This window comes from Balaenoptera physalus, assembly GCF_965194825.1.
Source record: "Balaenoptera physalus genome assembly, chromosome: 5".
Lineage (NCBI taxonomy): Eukaryota > Metazoa > Chordata > Mammalia > Artiodactyla > Balaenopteridae > Balaenoptera > Balaenoptera physalus.
The window spans coordinates 120,393,767-120,407,062 of NC_138884.1; the positions used below are offsets into that span (position 1 = coordinate 120,393,767).

The 13,296-nt window shown below is 34.8% G+C and overlaps 1 protein-coding gene across 6 annotated transcripts in view; it reads left to right on the forward strand.

Annotated features, from left to right (window-relative positions):
- Positions 1–13,296, forward strand: part of SEC24B (SEC24 homolog B, COPII coat complex component) — a 93,548-nt gene that overhangs the window by 31,209 nt on the left and 49,043 nt on the right. For 2 of the 6 annotated variants that reach the window (XM_082462754.1, XM_082462753.1), the window contains exons 3-4: positions 1,392–1,565; positions 10,113–10,217. The exons of 1 other annotated variant lie outside the window; for it this stretch is intronic. In XM_082462754.1, the coding sequence (XP_082318880.1) occupies positions 1,392–1,565; positions 10,113–10,217 (279 nt within the window). The remainder of the gene's footprint in view (positions 1–1,391; positions 1,566–10,112; positions 10,218–13,296) is intronic. 3 more of the 6 variants (XM_082462756.1, XM_082462755.1, XM_082462757.1) reach the window with 2 other exon arrangements.

Here is a 13,296-nt window from a genome sequence, read left to right on the forward strand (position 1 = left end):
TTGTTCTTATATATATATATATTTATATATATATATATATATATGAATATGTCATACATATATACACTTACGAACATGTCTGTATGTGTATGTATACTGTTGTATAAGTTTAAGATGTGCAACATGATGATTTGATATAAATATTTATTGCAAAATGATTACCACAGTAGGGTTAGTTAATACATCCATCATCTCTCATAATTACCATTTTTGTGTATATGGTGAGAATATTTAATATCTACTGTCTGAACAGCTTCCAAGTATATAATAACAGTATTGTTAACTGTAGTCACCGTGCTATACATTAGAGCTCCAGAACCTACTCATCTTAACTGAGAGTTTGTACTCTTTGACCAATATCTCCCCATTTCCCCCGCTTCCCTGCTTCTGGCAACCATAACTTTCTATTTCTGTGAGTTTGGCTTTTTTAGATTCCATATATAAATTACACCATGCATTATTTGTCTTTGTCTGATTTATCTCAATTAGCGTAATAACCTGCAAGTCCATTCATGTTGTCACATGGCAGGATTTCCTTCTTTTTTATGGCTGAATGATATTCCATTGTGTGTGTGTGTTTTCTTTATTTCCACATTTTCTTTATTCATTCATCCATTGTATATATGTCTGTATATATACACATACACACGTGCATGTATTGATATATACATACACATACATACATACATGTATATGTGTGTATATACACCACATTTTTAAAGTCCATTCATCCATCAGTGGACACTTATGTTGTCATCATAGGTTTTTCAGTTATCTCTTGGTTGGCTGAAGATGATCCTGTAGGTCAGGCAGTTTGAGCTGTCAAAAAGGCCAACTATGAATCACATGTACTTTATTCCAGAAGTCCAACCTAATGTTACTGTCAGGCCCTTACTTAGTTACCTGTGAGATATGGGATCTGATTAGAAACAGCAAATGAGAAGTGGCAGTTTACAATACAAAATGGGATCTGAGCTAATACTAGAAACATCTGTATAATTCATGAATCACATTACTGCAGAAGCAGATAACCTCTGTTCATCTTATCTATCTAAGGTACCACGGCACAGTACAATAATTAGTATTAATAATAGTGATCATTAGTTAGTAAAGAAAAGCTGTTTGGGGTTCATTTTGTTTAAGAAGGTATGGAAGCTTGTGAAATGTTTTAGGAAAATTGCCATTAAAGACTTTTAAAAACATTTAGTGAATAAGTTTTTAGTTTTTTTGAAAATCATTTCTTTGGACCCCTTATTTTCTAGGTGTAGATATACTAGATAAATGTGATGCTGCTGAAGTTTCTTACAAGAACTTCAGATTAACGGTATTTTGTTAGTATTTTAATATATTTCAAGCTTACTGCTGTGGATGAAATAGTTTCTTGTCTTCAGTTGCAGATACTTTGTCCTGTTCTGTAATGCAAAATGTTCAGCCTCCCAAGTCCAGCCCAGTAGTATCTGCTGTTTTGTCAGGAGCCTCGTCAACAAGAACGCCTCCTGCTGCAGGTCGCCCAGTTGAGCCTTTGGCCTCAGTTGCACGGCCGTCAGAGCTATTACAGCAGAAAGGTATTTGAAAAATTTGTTATACTGTCTATATTGTACATATATATATATGCACACAGTAATTCAAATAGCTGATTTTAAAAAGTCAAACTGATGAACCATAATTTATGGAAAATATGAGAAAAAGGAATTTATAATCTCAATTCAAACACTATTTTTTAATATATTCCAGTCTCTGTTTATGATTTTTTATAATTACGTTATAGAATTTTGTTAAATCTGTTATGTATTTTATATAATTGCAATCATAGTTTACATACCATTTTGTATTTTGCTTTTACATTTATTAAATTATGCAGTTCTTCATGTATCTGTACAGTTTTACAGTCATGGCTAATTCATTGTGTCATTGTATTATAATTTACTACTCCATCCCTCCATTATGAGCCATTTATTTTCTATTTTTTAAAGGTTATTATAGTTTCTTTTAGGATGAATCACTCAAGATTTCCTTGTTTTGTGAATTTCCATATCCTATTTGATGATTTCTTTGCTTGTCATTATTATTAATGGAAAGTAACTTTTGACCCAATTTTGAGAATGAGAGGATGAAAATGAAATTGTAAGCCACACTCTTGCATCATTGACAAACAATATGGTTTATTTTTTTGCTTGTTTAATATTCTCCGTGTGTTAAATAAGTGACAGGTGACTAAAATGTGTTGTTTTGACCATTTCCCCACATTGCCTTTTCTTTTGGTTGTGTTCTTGATTGTTTTCTGTCTGGCTAAAGTTCCAAATCTATTGATGTTTCAGGTTAATATACTATATTTTCATTTGATGAGAGATAACTGTTTTTAGGAATATGTGGTTTGTATTTCCAGCACAATCATTAGTAATATTTTAGGGACTATATTCCCTATGTAGTGACGGCCCCTCACCTTGAGTATGAAGAACTCTCCTATGTTCTGAGACTTGGAAAAAGCAACATAAATCCTTAGGCTGATCTCACTGCTTAGATCTGCTGAGTGTTCCTGTGGTCAACAGAGGCTTTTCTATCCTTTGATCAGATTATACATTATAGATTTTCTTATTTGGTTTTTTTTTTTTAGGAAAACCAACTGCAGCACCAGAGAGTGTCCACTGATTCCCAACAAGCCAGTGGGTGTATTAGGAATAGAATCTAGTTATTATAAGCATTTACTTTCAAAGTGAGGGGCTGGTAGGAAAGTTTTACTTATCATGAGTAGAAGAAACTTAGGGGTACCTAGGAGCCCTAACTAAATGAGTGATGTCTTTCCTCTACATTGATAATTACCTTGCAGGTGTTAAGATATATATGCTGCTTGTTTTGGCCCTTTACATTGCCCCCGCTAATTTATTTTTTCCTATTATGTTTTCCTTTTGACCATTTTAGTTTAAATACCATCCTATCATCTTACTGTATCATTTTGTAAACCACTTTCCCACTAAATAATTATAATTATTATGTTTCCTTTTTCTTACTAATAAGATAGATTTGAAAAGAGAAGGAACTATCATTTATCGAGCAGTTACAATGTGCCAGATACTTCATATTTATTATCTCATTTAATCCCCGTACCAATTCTACTAGGTAGACATTATCCTGGTTTTACAGGTGAGAAAAGTGACATTCACAAAGATTAGGTAACTTGCCCAAGATTATAAATTAGTAAATAGCGGAGTGAAAGATTTTTCTTTTTTTCTTTCTTTTTTTGGCCACACCACACAGCATGTGGGATCTTAGTTCCCCGACCAGGGATTGAACGCGTGCCCCCTGCAGTGGAAGCACAGCATCTTAACCACTGGACCGCCGGGGAAGTCCCCAGAGTGAAAGATTTTCAACTCAAACCTTTCTATGTTGTGCTCTTTCTATAAATGAGGCTGAATTATTGTTTTTGTTGGCTGTTAAACTCTTGATTTACCTAAGGTAAACTCCTTGAATAAGTAACAGGAAAGATAATGCTGGAGACCTTTGAATTGCAGCTTTTATTGTTCCGTTTTCTGAAGTAGGAGATAGGTCACTTAGTGGTCTCATTGCCTTTGGGTAGATCTGGATACACACAGAGATGTGTGTGAGTTATGGCCCCATGTACGTTGTGCAAACTGTAGTTTACAGGACTGACGCCCCTTGTGTGCAGGGTATGGCTGTGTAGGGCGCGCTGTGGGTCTGATGAGACTACGAAAGTACTGATACTTAAAAGAGGTTAGTCTTTTTCTCCTGTGAATGAAGAGTGTTGCCTGCCATAAAGCAAAGAATGTTGAGCCACCAAGCCACTACAAAGCTGCCGCCAGCGGTGAGCCCCGAGGGAACTCAGGATGGAGACACACTGCCGAGCCCTGAGCCACTGCAGCCAACCCCGCAGCAGGGCACCCGAGGGGACTCAGGATAGGAAAGAACAGGACACTGCCCTAGAGAGCTATGGTACCTATGAGAGGAATAATTTCGGTGAGCCCAGGCTCTTGCATCTTCCCATACACAGAAGAGTGCTACGTTCACTGACTTGAGATACCCGGTTCTCTGTAATTAATGGTCATCTCTTGAGGTTCCGAATGGTCATCTCTTGAGGTTCCGACTCCCTGGTCTTTGTTGCAGAAGCCTCTGTCTGTCCCGGCTCCTCCCTTCCCTCTTCGGAGCCATTCCTCAGAGCTGTCTGAGAGGCTGTCTTCCCGTCTTGAAGCCCTCAGAAAGTCCGCCAAATAACATAGTTCTCAGCTTTTAGGGTGTGCTTTTTTTTTTCAGTTGACATTCCCAGCTTCAAAGACACCCTTTCTGACCTATTCTCTCAGCATTTTTTACTGGTTTTTACAGGAGAGGCTTCAAATTTTTGCTTGCATATCTCCTAAAAATTTTTTGAAAAAACTGTAACTACTTGAACATTTTTAGATTGACATCTAAAATTTTTCACCAGAAGTTTAAATACTTGCAGTTATATAATTTTCAACATACTGTGTATGTTGACTTTTAAAAAAAAGATGTTATGTTTTTCTGTGTATCCACTGGAATGAAACCTGTCATCCTTTAAAAGATAGTGAAGGGACTTCCCTGGCGGTCCAGTGGTTAAGATTCTGCGCTTCCAGTGCAGGGGCCGCAGGTTTGATCCCTGTTCGGGGAACTAAGATCCCACATGCTGTGCAGTGAGGCCAAAAGATTAAAAAAAAAAAAAAAAAAGAAAGTGAAATTAGCCCTTCTTTAACATTTAGAAAGTTTACATTTTTCCTTTTTCTTCTTAACATCCCTTGAATGTTCCCCTTGAATGTAGTAATAATTAATATATTCTTAAGCTAGAAGCTCTTTTATCACTCTATCATGCTTTTCTGCTACAATAACATTATATATAATTGAAAGTTTAAAATATTGTCTATAACCATGTGTCTAAACATTAACATTTTTTCTTCTGGATTATTCTATCAATACAATTATTGTCAGTATCTAGTGGGTCAAAACAACATAAACATCGTGAATTTTGGTATTTTTTTTCATGGAAAGTACATTTTTATTGGAAATACATCTTTCATTGAGATAAATGGCTTTCCCTCCGTCCCACCATAGCTTTGTGTACCTGAATTGCATATGATTCATTATTACAATAAGATAAACTTTAGAAAAATTTCATTCATAGTTTTTATTTGCATATATATAATTACTGAGAAACTTTGTTCATGTAAAGTAGATAGGAATGGTATTGGAAGGGTTTTATTAAAGCAATATTGTTCTATAAAGTTTTTTAACCTTGTGAGTTACGTGTGAGAAATTTTTATTGTTGTTGGTTGAATTTTATTTTCCAGATTGTAGATAGTTGGTAGCATTATTATTTCATGTAGCAGTTTACAATTTTAAAATACCTTTAAGTTGTATTATCTCACTTGATCATCATGTGAAGCAGACATATCATATTTCACCTTTATTTTATACATGAGGAAACTGAGGTTTAGAGAGGTTAGGTGTTTTGCCCAAAGACATAGAAGTTCCCAAAAGGGATACCAAGACCCAGTGCAGATCTTCTGCTTCCAAACCCAGTGTTTGTTTTACTGAGTTAGCAATTATTCAAAATATTATGAATTTTATTATATCATTGCCAGTATAATATCACATACTTTAATGTATTTTTATCAAAAACTTCAAGCTGTGACGTATGTCATTTATCTCACGGATGGCATCTCCATATAACCTAATTGGCAAAGGCAGTCCTCATTTTCAAACCAGTGACACAAATTTTATTCTTTGTCAAAAAGCCTGATTTAATTTTTTAATTCAAAGAAATGTGTTCCTGAAGTTTCAAGGGGTATCATAAACTCCGCTGAGAAATAAATTGCATCCTACATCTCCTAAGCCAAATTACTAAGAGCAATCAAATTTAAATGTCAAAGATTATTCTTTTTTATAGTACAGGTTATAAAAACTAGGCAGTGAGTCAATATGCTGTTTCTCATTGCCAAATTTGAAATAAAACATTGTAATATGTACCTAATATTAGGCTATTTGTGAAGCAAGGATTATATTAAAAAGCATTGTATTCCTGTGGTAAATATATGCATAGTGTGTATCAAACTCTTGTTATTTGGCTTTGTTTTTAGTATTTAAATAGGAATCAAGCATAAAAATTAGAAATAACTCAGTTTCATCATACATCATGATAAAAATGTTCCCATGTATTTTATTTTATATATATATATATATATATATATATATACACATATACACATATATATATATATACTACTAAGTACTAATAGGTTTACCTGCTAGTAAATTTTTGTTTTTTGGTTTTTTTTTGGTTAAAAGGAAGTAGAAAGCATTAAGTACTGTATAAAGTATAAGGGGATATGAAATGATTATAACCATCATAAATATCTTATGATAAAATAGGTTGTAAAGTACTTTATTGAACATCTCATAGCTTCTGAAAGAAACATGTAGAATTTTTACCTATGAGTTTTATCCAGTGTCTCTTGAAAAAGACTGGTAGTCCTAGAAAATGTTCTACTTATTTTTAAAAGAACTAGCATTACTAAGAATATTATTCAGGTTGGTAGAAGGTTCTTTTTCTAATTAATGACTTGCTCTAGGGATAAGTATTAAGAATAGTTGAAAATAATTGTTTTTAATTAAATATATACAAAAACATGTTTTTAAAGTTCAATAGTAATATTAGTGAATACTTGTATTTACTATATTTCAGGCACCATTCTAATAAGATTTAAAATATATTAATTCATTTAATCCTCCCAGCAGCTGTTTGAGGTAGTTATTACCCCACCTTACAGATGATATAAATGAAGAACAGAGAGGTTAGTAATTTTGCCCAAGGACACACAGCTAGTAAGTGGTATTACCTGGAATTGAACCCAGAGACCCCATCTTTATCCATAATGTCCTGCTGCTTGTCTGTTCAGTATTTCTTACTGTTTTTGCTTTGTTCTCATGTGACTCTTTCAAAAGCAATGGATTCTTTGGCAGTAGTGGTTGGGGCCTTCACACATGCAGAATCATTAAATAAATTTATCATTACTGCCGCCACCCTACTTTTCACTATTTCTGAATTAATAAAGCCAACCCTATTTCTAATATGTTTCATTTTTAACTGCAGCATGTATGGCAAGGTAAAAGATAGTCTGTAGATTTAGGGTGCCTTGATCAATCATTTAAAGAAGGAGGAGGCTTTCCTAGTAAGATTTAGGATAAGTTAAGGGAATGTGTTTCCTTTGTAAAGTGAGAAAAAGTCTGTTCTTAACACAGGTACTTTCTTAGGTGGATAAGATGTAGGAAAGAGAGTACTGTGGAGAGAGATTCCCTTAAAACCCTTCTTCCGTGGGAACCCTTGTAAAGTCTTCTAGTGTGTGTACCTAGTTAGAAGACCAGATTAGGAAAGATAACAGTTGCTCAAAAGTCTGAACTCTTGAATTTAAAAAAGCTAACCTCCACAAGGGATTTGTTTTCTCTTAAGACTAGTTTTATTTATTCCCAGTGTTACTGTATCTAGGGAACAGTAAAGATGACTTTTATTAAGCAACTCCAACTCTCCTGGAGAATTTGGCCTGAAGGTACTTTAATGACAGGTAGTTCAAACAGAATGTCTTTTTAAAGATATTGGGGCCCTACCAGTAACAGGCTCTTCATCATGTCATTCAGTCTGTGAAATAGCGTCCCGCCTCTTGGTTTTCTAGATTCATACCTTGGAAGCTCTGCTTAAGACAAAATGAATTGGGGGTGTGGCATTCCTTCCTTGTTTGGTGGTGATGGCTGGGGTGGGAGGTACCCCAGGACATTTCGACAGTGTGCTGTATACAGCCTAGAGCAGGGCGTTTAAATATGAATTGATTGTTATTCTGGAGCTCTTAACCGTTCTTCTGTGGATTAACTAAAATATCATATTCTTCTGCCGTTAGTATTCCCAAGCTTTTAACAAAGTTTACTTAAACGAGCAAAGGAAGGCTAAATTCTGAGCCTTAAATATTGAGTCGCAGTTGGGAAGAGCTTAAATCTTGATGCTTTCATCTCCGGCCCTTCTCAAAAAGGATTGCATCTTTTTTTTAGGACAGTAAAATTAAGTATGTTGTGTGACATTCTGTTAATACGGTACGTTGGCAACCATTGTATAATCTAAAATGATATTGTAATAAATAATATTACTCTGTTCTTATTTATAGGTTTGTTCCAGTGCATTAAGTAGTTGCTCTATAAATTTTTCTTTAATCATTGGATAGCCATCTCATTTGCTTCCAATTAAGCATTGGATATTTTCCCAATAATATGTGATATCTGTTTTTATTCAGTAAATCTGGAAAAAGAGAGGAAAATATTTGTCTTATAATACATATAGGTTTGCCCCATGCTTGGGCTTCTTTGATTAGAGTCAGCAGTCTACAGAATGATTCAGTCATGAAAAGAATGGATTTTCTGCCTGCTTTTTGGCCTCTCTTAGCTTAGCACAGTAAATGTAATTTCTTTTTTTTCTTCTTTCTCTTATTTCTGCTTATTATATACATACCTACATGCGTACTTTTTAAAGTGCAATGCTAATTGGCATTTTGGGAAAGTACTTTGTTTTTAAAGAAGTTCTTAAATTGAAGAATTTCTTTTCTATAAAATCTTTTTACTGTTAACTTATATCTGTTATAAACTTCTTAGTATATTTAACCTAAGGTCTAATATTAGTCAAATTTTCATTTTAACTAGGCCTTTATTAGAGGAACATGCCACTCTGAATTTGGTCTTTCAAGGTATCAAGTTTATTTTTTGTGTTGCCTGAACTTATTTTACATTGATTTTTACTTTCTCAGATGAATTTGTGATAACTGCCATTTTATCTGTATCTAAAACATGTTTCAGCAGAGCTAGCAGATTTTTCCATGACTTCTTCAGTCACGAGGATCAAAGCTTCATTCGTATACAGTTTAACCTTTGCTCTCTTCTAAGTTCAGATTTTGCTCTTCAATAGCTTTTTTCTTACTATGGGCATGAGTTATGTTTCTCCGTGCTAATTAAGAAGGTCATCTGAAAAAAACAATGAAGAGAGCATCAGAGGTGTACCACATGATTTCTTCGGTGAGGCAGGGCTTCATTGTGCTTCCAATATTGTGAAACGTTCTTGAAAATCCACACTATGTTACTGTTTTTTCAAATTGAGCTGTAAGATTTTTCTTTGTAAGGACGTTTATTCTTATTTATGAAGCGTTTGCGTTTTTAATTAAGTTTTAAAAATTTTCCCCCTTAGAAATGTTGTGGATGTTAATTTTTTTGTCTTGATTTTGCTAGATTAATCACATAACAAAAATATGCAATCAACTTTTTTTTTTTTAAAGGAAAGTACTATACAGTTACCAGTCGTTGTGCCTTTTCCACAGACCCTGCTTTCTCTTGCTGTATCTCACACTGAGGACTAGTCTCATTCACCTACTTCAGACTCACATGTAGGCATTAGTCTGATGCTGAGGTGATTGGCCATCTCAGAAAATTTGCTTTTCTGTAATTGTCTCACTTGCAGGGCCACAGTTAATAAGCCTTTTTTTTTTTTTTTTTTTTTTTTGAGCATCTACTCTGAGCAGAGAACTATGCTCAATACAGTTCTTTTCTTTAACTGTCATTCTTTTTCCGTTACGAGAACTGAGTTACCAGCAGGGTGGCATTAGCAGAAGGAAGGTACCAAGTAGCTGTACTTGTGTTGTGTGCTGTATAAATTCACTTCAGTAGAAATGATCACTGCTCACCAAGAATACACAGTCCCAAAGGAAGTATACCACAAGGGCCCCAAGGTCAAAGAAGGTAAACATATATAGAGCTCAGTAAAATGTTCAGAGAATATCAGTGCAGTTTCCTAAATATTAACAGTGTCAGACATGGTACTTTTTTTTTTTTTTACACTTAAACCAATTAGTTCATATTAAAGCTGCTTTTACTAAACTGCTTCGCAGAGATTTTCTAACGGTTTGTTTCAGTTTTGATAATAAATTAGCTGATATTAATATGCATGCTGGGATGTTCTTCGGAATGTCAGAGTTCTTTCTCACTTTGAATGCAATGTCAGAATTTTATTTCTCATCTTTCCTGTTGGTTTGACTCTTGTGTTTGTGCTTTCCACTTTACAGGCATGCAGTATGGTGAATATGTTAATAATCAAGCTAGCTCCGCACCAACTCCCTTGTCATCCACTTCCGATGATGAGGAAGAGGAGGAGGAGGATGAGGAAGCAGGTCTGCTTTAGCTTTACACCAGTTCTTGATCTTTTCCTACTCGAGTTTTCTTTTTATGTCCACAGTCTTACTAGTCCTTAAAAAAATGTGTCTTTGCAGATTTAGCTCAATAGCTTGGTTTCAGTTATAGAAGGTTGGGTCACTCGAAATGAGGTGTTTTGCATGTTTATTTGTTTTGTGTTTTCTCCTTTGGACATCTCTACCATTTTGTAAGTAACGATGCATTTTTCATGATGACAGAGTGCTTTCTTCTTTCCAAAGTGCATTTTCTCTCATGCCACATGCAAAAGAATGAGTCCTGACTGAAGCTTTTGGCTGGTGATTGCTGTGGCACCCTGTTAGGATTCCTTTTAGGGATGTTTTATTTTCTGCTTTGCATGCGACTTTAGTCTAATCAAAATGAATCATGTGGACTTTATAAAAGTGAAAGAGAAATAGGACATTGTTCCTCTGAAGTCCTTGTGGCCTTTCCTGTCATATATTTAGAAGACCCCAAATTTTTATTTTCCTGCTTCATGAAGTAGTAGTTCACATCATGCTAGGTGAAGAAACTGTGCATGCGATTATGTGTTGCAGGCTGTTTAATATCTTTTTCTGCCTTTGATAAGTATAACTGTTGAGTATTGAGCTATTCAGTTCGTCCATTAATTCTAATAGTTTGACTGAACCAATAAGTGATGATCTTTCAGGTTATTATACATGACCATGATTCTCTGTCTGTTATCTTTATAACTGAGTGGAAGGATTTGCTCTGTAAACAATACGCTTAACTAAAAGTTTCCATTTCCTTTGCATTTTTTAAATATTCAAATCCTTATGCATGATTTGAGGTGGTGGGTTGAAAATAGAGGGTTCCAGATGGAGAGTAATTTTTCTTACCTTAAAAATCTACATACCCATTTATCTTTCTGAATTTGGGGTAATTTTTTATTTTATATAATTTCAATCTTATAGAAGAGTGAAAGGGACTACCGTATACACTTTACCATTTTTGCCGCATTTGCTTCTCTCTATAAACATTTTTTCCTACGTCATTTGAAGGTGGAGCTATCATGAACCTTTACCTCTAAATATTCCAGTGTGTATTTCCTGACTGTAAGGACAATGCCTTACATAACATAAACACAATACAGTTGTCAAGAAATTGAGCACTGTTGCAATAATATCTGTTACACAGTCCATAGTCAAATCTCAACAGTTGTCTCAGTAAGATCTTTTATAGCTGTTTCCATGGCCCAGGGTCATGCACTGAATTTAGTCGTCATTTCTGTTGAGATTCCTTCAAACTAGAACAGTCCCTTAACCTTTCTTTCTCTTTCTTGACTTTGACATTTTTGAATAATAGAGGCCAGTTATTTTGTAGAATGTCCCTCAGTTTGGGGTTATCTGGTGTGTACTTGTGATTAGATTCAAATCATGCATTTTTTGGCAAGATTACCACTGAAGTAATGTTGTATTCTCAGTACATTCTGTCCAAGGCATATGTTGTTGATTTGTCCCCATATTGATGATGTTAACTTTGATCACTTGATTAAGATGGTGTCTGCCAGGTTTCTCACCTGTAAAGGTACTTCTTTTTTCCATTGAAATTAATAAGTAATTTGTGGGGAAATTCTATGATACTATGTAAATTTCCTGTTCTTTTTTTTAAACCGTCACTCATTAGTTTTAACATTCATTGGTGATTTTCTAGTTCCAACATTCCCTCTATATTTATGAGTTCAGGTTTCATTGTGAAGAAGAGCTTTCCCTTCTCCCTTGTTGATTTCTTTGGGTTCATATTGACTCATGGATTCTTATTTTATTCAGTGGGTAATAATCCATTAGTGTCATTAATTATTTTGATAGCAACTTGTCCTGGCCAGTAGCAGCTCGTTCAAACTGTCTTTTTAAAATGTTCCCATGAATCTTTAAGCACTTATTTTAAGTACCTTAAGTCCTCGATAAGACGTTCCTAGCTCGTCTTGTATTTGGGCTGCTGCAAGCCTGGGACAAACCATTTCCTTTAGTCCTGGTGCCCGTAGTAGAGAAGGGTGTTTTAGAAATCAAGATCTGATTGTAATGTGTGGTCATTGCTCCCAGGCCCTGAATGATTATTATTATTTAATGTATATATTATTCAGATCCTACATATGTCTCGCTTTTTAATCGCATGATCCTTATTTTACACATTTCAAAAATGTGTTATTTTGCGTAGTGTTATTTGTCATACAATTAGGTGCAGTGGTTGAAAACCGCTTTTCCTTACTTAGACAGAAAAAAAAATTGGAAAATCAGAAAGATTTAGCATTTATGGCTTTTCTCCTATCACCTTATCTTATTTAACTACTTTTTTCTTGAATATATTACAGATTAAAAATCCCTAAATTCTTAACTCACAGCATTTAGATTTTAATAATACCTAACATTTTTGAGTACTTACTGTGTGCCAGATGCCGCACTAAAGAGCTAAAAGCTGTGGGGTTTTGTGTCTTTTCTTCTAAATTCAAATCCTGACTTTGTCACGTACTAACTTTGTGACCTTAGACAAGTTTCTTAAACTCATTGAGTCTCAGTGTACTCATCTGTAAATGAGGAATCATAACAGTAACAATTACATGTGGTCGTTTTGAGGATTGAAGGTATTCTTCGTAAAGAGCTTAGAACAATGTCTGGCAAATGGTAAAATCTCTCAAAAAAAAATTAGGTGTCATTACGAACATTGAGAACATGTTTTTATCTCAATTTGTTCTTCTCAACAATTCTGCAAGGCAGAGATAATTGGCTCCATTTTGCGGATGAGTTGACTGCGATCTGAACATGTACAGTAACAGTTGTCTGTGGTCACACAACTCCTAAGTAGCAGAGTGGAGATTCAAACCGAGGTCTGTCTGCAGAGAGGTGTGAAGAGGATAGTCTTTATCTCCTAGTGAGAACACAAAGCCCTGGAATAGGTGGGAACTAAAGGGCACATGGCAGTGGTCACCATGGCATTTCTTACATGTTGTCTTCCTCCTTTGCCTTTTTTATTATGCAGCAAAATAATGCCTGGACTATGGACATTTTTACTAGGATCCTGGTGTTATCTCTTCATGGTTTG